Source organism: Cryptotermes secundus, unplaced genomic scaffold (assembly GCF_002891405.2).
Source record: "Cryptotermes secundus unplaced genomic scaffold, Csec_1.0 scaffold1143, whole genome shotgun sequence".
In the NCBI taxonomy this organism is placed as follows: domain Eukaryota; kingdom Metazoa; phylum Arthropoda; class Insecta; order Blattodea; family Kalotermitidae; genus Cryptotermes; species Cryptotermes secundus.
The window spans coordinates 135400-143880 of record NW_019731286.1 but is presented as its reverse complement, the minus strand read 5'-3'; the positions used below and the strand labels follow the sequence as shown (position 1 = coordinate 143880).

At 36.1% G+C, this 8481-nt stretch overlaps 2 protein-coding genes across 3 annotated transcripts in view; one reads left to right on the top strand and one right to left on the bottom strand.

Moving 5' to 3' along the window:
- Positions 1-5103: 5103 nt before the first annotated feature.
- Positions 5104-8481, top strand: part of LOC111866961 (anaphase-promoting complex subunit 10) — an 11730-nt gene continuing 8352 nt past the window's right edge. Inside the window, exons 1-2 of one of the 2 annotated variants that reach the window (XM_023856351.2) lie at positions 5104-5384; positions 6476-6613. In XM_023856351.2, the coding sequence (XP_023712119.1) occupies positions 6499-6613 (115 nt within the window). In that variant the 5' untranslated portion in view covers positions 5104-5384; positions 6476-6498. Of the gene's footprint in view, positions 5385-5410; positions 5562-6475; positions 6614-8481 lie in introns of those variants that run through there. The other variant, XM_023856352.2, reaches the window with a different exon arrangement.
- Positions 6626-8481, bottom strand: part of LOC117282525 — a 5528-nt gene continuing 3672 nt past the window's right edge. The window contains exon 2 of the mRNA XM_033752489.1: positions 6626-7816. Coding sequence (XP_033608380.1) covers positions 7772-7816 — 45 coding nt within the window. The 3' untranslated portion in view covers positions 6626-7771. The remainder of the gene's footprint in view (positions 7817-8481) is intronic.

Here is an 8481-nt window from a genome sequence, read left to right as displayed (position 1 = left end):
CCCCTGAACTCTAAGTTACTTAATATCAATCAAAAGTCTAAAGGCAAAAGGTTTTCTGATTAAGTTTTCTAGGGTTTATATAACCTCTCTTTGCTGATTCTTTGAGTTCCGGGTAGGTTGCCTGCCCATTCTGACGTGATTTTGGCCTCCCTCATTGGTTGCCCCTCGAGAAGGGGTTGACTCTTTCGGGTCTACCGCCTCCTCCGACTCAGCGTTTTCCTCCTGCCATAGTGTTTATGACCCACTTCATATAGCTTCTTCCTCAATGTCAGCGCTATTACACTGCCGGGTTAGCATTCTAATGACTCAGGCATTCCCTGTTACAATTCTTTGTAGACCTAAGCTTCCTGAATTGTTTCATCATGGCTGTTTCTTAATCTTACAGTCTAGTTACTATTATTCCAATTTTTTTCCAAAAACTATATCTACATGTACGTAACCTTAGCGGCATTACACCTTGTAATATTTATATTTGCTTGTTAATCTTATATTTAATTTTGACAGAAGCTTTTTATGACTGATTGTTCATTGACTTCCTCTATATCCTATGGTTTTACCAGCCTGGAGTAACAGAAATGAAATAAATGAATGAATGAATAAATAATAAATTTGAATATAGAAATTAGAATTTTAACAGTTTTAAATGTGTTAAAGTATATACTGTATGGATTTATGGAGTTAAATATGAGCTCACTAGTCAAAGTTACGTTGGAGTTTTCAAGCACCATAGGCATGGGATAATACTCTTTAGTTAAACCCTTTAACTTTAATGCGGCTAATAGCTCATCTTCTATTTTTTTTTTTTCCATTGAGACTAATCTAAGCTTTATTGACATGAAGGCATTAACATATTCCTGCATGCTTTTAGAGTCCTCAAGTTTCAAAGAGCACAAATCAATTCAAATACTTATCCAACTATTGACTCCCTGATCTTTGAATGTTCTTTCCAATGAGTCCCAGGCTTCCTTTGCTGTAGTTGTCTGGACGACGTAAGATTTAACTTGGGTCTCCAATGTCAGACAAATGATGGCTCTTGTTTTCTCGTCCTTTTGTTTCTTGATGGATACTGACGTTGTGTCTTCTCCAGGATATCCTTGGACTGCTGACCACACAGTTTCAATCACCAGAATATTTTGAATATCGAAGCACCATTCTCTATAATTTTTGCGTCCTTTGAGCCTATCAATATTTGCAAAGAACTTCGAAGTGGCCATGATGAAACTTGTTTCTTTGTCTTGATAGCGGCGTCAGTCCAAAGGATCACTTTTAAATAAAACTTTTCACTTTTATACTTTTTACACTTATCAATGATACGATCCTGGGCCCATAACCTGTTATTTTCAGCAAGGGTTATTTCATGTTACTTAGAATCATGTGTTTTATAATTTTGCAAAATAGTCTTATTTCCGGTCATATGGTGCGAAGCACCAGAGTCTATTAACCAAGTATCATCCTTAACTTTAACATGATGGGCAGACTTACTGGTCTTACTTTTCCATTTATTTTCATTACACCTATGATCGGGTTCTCCTTTATTTTCATCAGTACTATTAACTGATTTAGAAGACTGATTGCTCTTAAATTTTTGCTTATGCTGATTGTTATGATTATTATTGTTCACCTTATCCTTACCTTTGGGTTTGTTCTTCTTCAGGGTTCTGTCCTTGCGGAATCATTGTTTCATCTTGTGAGTCAAGGCAAAAACTTAACGACATTGGAAGAATGTCTTTAAGCTGAAATCCTTTCTCACTTTCTTTCTTGTTTATGATTTCTTCTTCCAGAAATTCTACATCTCTTGCCTTAACTATTTGAGACGGATTGTGGGATCTGATAACCAATAAGCTTTACCTTCCTCACTATATCCCATAAAAATGCATTTCTTGCTCACAGCATCCAGTTTTTAGCGTTTCTGTGATGGTATACTTGTATGTGCATACGCTGGACATCCAAAAATTTTTATACGGGAGAGATCAATCTTTTCTCCTGTCCATATTTCTTCAGGCAATTGATTCTTTAGTGTCCTGTGAGGTGATCTGTTTAAAAGATATATGGCTGTTTGAGCTGCTTCAGTCCAGTATCTTTTGTTGCAGCCAGAATCATACAACATACATCATGTTTTTTTCTAAAATGCTGCGATTAGCTCTTTCGGCAGTTCCATTTTGTTGTGGATTATACGGCACAGAGAATTCCCTTTTGATTTAACATTTCATTGAATAATTTGCCTCAAAATTCACCACCATTATCAGAATGAACAGCTTTTATTGTCAATCCAGTTTCTGTCTCAACCATTTTCATAAATTCTTTAAAGGCTTCACATGTGTCACCCTTTTGTTTCATGAAACGAATGAAGATTTTTCTACTATGATCATGCACAATAGTCAAAAAATATTTAGCATTCCCATAAGAGGGTACTTCAAATGGTCCAACCAGATCTAAATGCAATAGATGAAGTATTCTTTTGACCGTTTGTTCTTTGATTGTAGGAAAGGCTTATCTGTCATTTTGCCTTCCAGACATGGAACACACTTCTTTGGCTGATCTTCTTGTTCTTGAAAATCGATGATGTCTTAATAAGCAGGAGCAGAGTGAACACTGATTCTTACTTATCTTTCGATCTACGGGAAACTGAAAATAACACAACTGACATGTTTGCTTGCATAATGGAGAAATTGCAATCTGATGGGTGGGTATCAGTGTTTTGAAAGACACACAGTGCCCTCAGTTATGGGGTACCTTGGGTATGTCGCCCTGAAACACTGATATCCCCTTACTGTACAGTACACAGTATCATAACCTAGAAGGCAACAATACAAAATTTTCACCACTGTGAATGGCCGAGTTGCTGCCCATCATGACTCGAACAAATGCAGGTGTGTGGGGCTGCATTAGAGGTGACCCATTCTATGTATATATGAGTGTTTTCTGTGTGTAAGAAGATTCGAGCAAATGGAAGCAATACTGCAAATGCCTGTTCTAGGCGAGACAAGAATTGAGGTCTTATATAATAGATACTGTAAAATGAAAAAGTTTGATAGGAAATAATTAAACCTTGTAATCATGTTACTCAGTACTGTTGCGTTTTCATGCTGTTTATCTGTTCCTAAATTTGACGAGTTTACGGAAACTAGTTTTCCCTGTGTCACTTCATGGTATTGTTATCTGTTTTCAGGTACACTGTGCTGTCATTCATGACTTCTGACACTAATGTAACGTGTTTTGCTACTGAAGACGCAGTTCAGATTTTTAATTTGTTTATTTAACAACCTACAAGTCATAACTACAAATACTTATAACACAGTTGCGGGTTTACACAATTTATACACCCTGCACAATAATGTGTTCACTCTATCTTCAATGGTCTTCACTTATTCACAGTACGATACAGGAGCTATACCAGTGTCACTGTATTACACACTCCCAATAACTTCTCACACTATTGCCTCTAATCACACGTTCCGGTATTCTCCAAGTTCACGATTCACTCAGAGACTGCTACAATTCAAATGCACTCGGCAACTTCACGATCAGCACTGTGTCACTCCTGATCACACACGCTGGCTCACATACTGCTCAGCTGGCTTTTTATACCGTTCCCTGTTGCTTCATGTTACCAGCGTTGTCCTCTGTTACGTCTGTACCACGAGAATGATGTTCCAGGTGACAGCAAGTTTTTATTTTTTAGTCTTGACCCTAGCAATTTGGCTGCATCTTTGGAAAGGCCTAAATCTCTAACTGAGTCATTGAGCTCACTCTGAGAAAAAGGGTGGGGTACCTCATCAACAGAAAAATCTGAGCTGGATTCATCCTGGGGTGGTAATATAGTTCCGTCCTCCGAATCACTCTGTATATCATCCAAACTGGAAGGTGGGAGGGGAACTGGTATTTCAGAGCTATGAGGCACTGGACGAATAGCTGAATTAAGGTTTGGATAAGATATTTTCTTGTTATTTTTTGTATTAAAGCCTTTCACATCTATTGAACAGAAATAACAATCAGTCGTGTGGTTTTGCTGTTCACGCCAAATCATAGGAATGCCAAAACGAAATGAGTTTTTCTTACCCTTAAACCACAAACGAAGATCTTCCTCGCACCTTCTGCACACCTTGTGAGGAGCCCAAGGTTTGTCTTGATCCCCAAGTTTCAATTTGAAATACGCAAAATACACTTTCTTCACAAAATCACTTATGTTTCTTTGTTGACTTTTAACTATGTATTCACCACAAATAAAACAAAAGTTGTCCGGAGAAATAACACGACCTCTTTGAGCCATGATACAGAGCTAAAATACAATCACAGTCACGTTTGAATGCAGGATGTAAACTGAGTGGCTTATACATCAACCAAGATCCTGAACTTATTTAGCATGTTGAGACATGATCAAATCTGACAGCAGGCTTGCTTATACTCATTCCTATGGCCCCAAATAACATGTCCAAACATGCTCAACCGAGCTACTAACATTCGTCACCTTTCGCTACAAAGTAAATGTGTTCGGACATGATCGTCTAACTCCTCACACCGCCAAACCCACCCTACCAACCCCTTCCATTGCCACCCCCCATCAAACCCATTTTCTATTTGTATTATTTTTAGATTCACTCTTATAAATATTATTTTAAAGTAAGAAATAATTATTGGATATGGTTTTTAGAATCAACACTAGGATACCAGATTTCATGTTGAAGAGAAATTTCACGCAAAATTAAACTAAAAATGTGAGTTTTGCAAAAAAAAATTGACTTGATGGATTTTTTTTTACTATTTTTTTCCGGTTTTAGTGACTAAAAATCAATATGAAATAGTAAAAATATCCTATGCAGTTTTTTGGTTGCAGACCTGTGTAATTATTCTCCTGCTGCCACTATCTCATTGATAATTAATTTGACCAGTGAATGTAACGTCTAAACCTGCGGCGACCATTTTGTATCAATAGACTTGCAGCCAAACACATAGTCAGTATGGTCAGTATCGGTCAGTAGTGAACAGGGGTGATCACTATCGATCACTATATTACGCTATACGATCACTACCGATCTACCGATCACTACCACTGCTACCGATCCTACCGATCAGTACCGGTAGTGATGCTCTCGTGACCAAGTGACGTCACGGAGGCTATGTTGCCCATCAAGAGAACAAGAGCATTGAGCTCATAGAGATGCCATGGTGTAATCTCAGTTTTACATTCACAGAAAAGTTGGATAATCCATTTTCAGTCAAAGTACACGAAAAATACCGTATATATCTGTGATAAATAGTGTCGGGGAATGAAGAATGAAAAGAGTATTTATCGTTGAATAGGTTTCAAGTACTGTGTTCGCAAGTGGCTATAAACAGTGAATTTGGACAGCAATTATGGTTATTTGGGTGAGGTTGGAAGCGTTGTAAGTATATTTAGTTTTTGGTTTTGTGTGTGTGTGTGTGTGGTGATAATACAAAATTTTGCCTAAAGATTCACAATGTACTCAAATCAGTTCAGCTGGATAGAAACTTTATAATTTGAATTTTAAAATATCCATTGATAAACGGACACGAAGTAATTAAGAATCGGCCTTAAAAGTGTATGTATTTTTATTTAAAATATGTGATATAATTTTATTTTGTTTTTGCAAATTATATTCAATTCTGTAAAGCCCTCAGTTTAAATTATTGTTCCTTATAGTGATGTTTTGTGTGCACGAATAGAAATTCGTGACGTATTTCATTGTAATCTGTGGTTTATTACCATTAGTTGCTTAAGAATTTTAGGAAGGTGAAGTTTAAGGTTAGGATTGTTGATAACACACTTACTAGAAGAATGTGATTATTGTATTATTAAGTATTCTGGCTTTGTGATAAAAGAGCGTCATTTCGTGTTGTATTTTGATTTTAATTGACTTTGTTGTGTTAGAATAGCTTAGCTTTGGGACCCTCAAGCTGCATTTTGTACATTTATTACTTCGAAAGTTTTCAAAGCAGAACCACACATTTCATGAATAAATACATCATACTGAGCCATTCTGTGTTTTTTGTGTGTTGCTGTTGTGAAACGTTCTTTCCAAAATATCCAGAGAATTTCAGGAGCCTGCTTAGCTCCTCTTCTAAAGTGAATGCTGTCCTCAGAGTTGAAGGCAGCTGAAACAAAAAGCCAGCCACCACAGTATAATGTCAAGATCTAAGAATGCTTCGATTTTTTACCTTTTCATCTTAACCATTTATTTGCTAGAGAAGCGAGACAGGTCATGTTAGGCCTCTAAACACTGTATTAGTGAGATATAATCTGAGCTGCTCACAGTGCCACATTAAGTGAACTATAAGTAAATAGAAATGAATCTCCACTATAGTTGTCATGGACACATTATTTCCTTGTAAGTGTTACTAATTTTTATGAAACAGCTTGGCACTTACATTTCCTGTAGCACTAAGATTGGCAGGACACTGTTCATAGGCACATAAGTAAATGTACTTCACCTGTTTGCACGTTTTCTGTTTACAGATAAAAATATATATTTTCTTCCTATGATGACCACAAAGACGGCTGTAGAACCTGTTGATCCAGTCCGTGAAGAACGAACTGGCAAGGTTCGGGAAGTTGGTTCGCAAGCAATTTGGAGCTTATCGTCATGTAAACCAGGTATATCTGAAAGTGAATTAATATTCATATTTCAGTTATCATTCTCAAGTTGACTTCTTACATACAGGCATACTTTTTTTGTTGCGCTTTGTTTTATTGTGCTTTGCAGATATTGTGTTTTTTTACAAGGATTTGTAGTAATTTCAGCTTTATTTAAGAAATACATTTCATAAGGCTATACCTCTCATAGAGCTCTGATGGAGCTGGGCAAAATAAATTAAAATCCTTCTGGAAAGTTGACCATTCTAGATGCTATTAAGAACATTTATGATTCATTGGAGTAGGTCAAAATATCAAAATTAATAGGAGTTTGGAAGAAGTTGATTCCAACTATCGTGGATGACGTTGAGAGGTACAATATTTCAGTGGAGGAAATAACTGCAGATGTGGTGGAAATAGCAAGAGAACTAGAATTCGAAGTGGAGCCTGAAGATGTGACTAAATTGCTGCAATCTCATGATAAAACTTCATTTGATAAGGAGTTGCTTCTTTTGGATGAGAAAAGAAAGTGGTTTCTTGAGATGGAAACTGCTCCTGGTGATGATGAACATTATTGAAGTGATAACAAAGGATTTTGGACATTACATGAACTTTTTTGATAAAGCAGCAGCATGGTTTGAGAGCACTGACCCCAGTTTTGAAAGAAGTTCTGTTGTGGGTAAAATGCTATCAAACAGCATTGCATGCAACAGAGAACTTTTTCATGAAAGGAAGAATCAGTTAATTCAGTAAACTTCATTACTGTCTTTGTTTAAGAAATTGCCACAGCTACCCAAACCTTCAGCAGCCATCAACATCAAGGCATGACCCTCCATAAGCAAAATGATTACAACTTGCTAAAAGTTCAGATGATGGTTAGCATTTTTTAGCAATAAAATACTTTTTAATTAAGGTATGTCCATTGTTTTTAGACAAAATGCTATTGCACACATAATAAACTACAGTATAGTGTAAACATAATTTTTATGTGCACTAGGAAACCAAAAAGCCTGTGTGGCTCGCTTTATTATGGCGATCTGGAACTGAATCTGCAATATCTCCGAGGTATGCCTGTATATTACAAAATAATGTTTCTGTAATTTTAGATAGTTGTCCAAACATATTTCTCTGGATTGCTATATTGATAGAGCTAATTTTTTTACAATTAGATTCGATCATTCATTCATTTCCTTTATTTTCCATATATCCATACAGGCAAAAATCCTAGGATGTGGAAATAGTCCATTTGATTATAGATGTATACATGTAATAGATTACATAAGTCACACAACTAAAATAACACATGCCAGTTAACTAACATAGGCAATATAAAAAAACGAGCTTATTACAATTGTAACTAAACATAATTTAAAAAGTGCATTACTATAAAAACTTAAAATTAATACAATTTTCCCATAAATCAAAATACATTGATACAGGACTCGTCATATACATACATACACATCCTCCACTTTCCATAAACATCCATATAGGGAACAAACCCAGGATGTGGAATTAGTCATCAAACACACCAAGTCACACAAGTCACACTGTGAAGATCACCCACATTAATTATCCAGCACATACAGCAATACAAGGCAAAGAGATTAAACAGGCATAAGTCACAAGTAACCACAATACAACTTCTCACATCTCCCTTACCAACTATATTAAAATGTGGCGTTAAGCATTCAAATTTATGTGCCTTTGTAATTAAAATACTCATTTAATGTATAAAAAGAGTTAGCATGTAAAAATCTTTTTAGGGAACTTTCAAAGGATTTCTGGTTATTAGATAATTGTTTCAGCTCTTTAGGCAGATGATTGTAGATTTTTATACCAGAATAATATGGACCCTTTTGAACTTTAGTAAGAGAAGTACTCGGGGG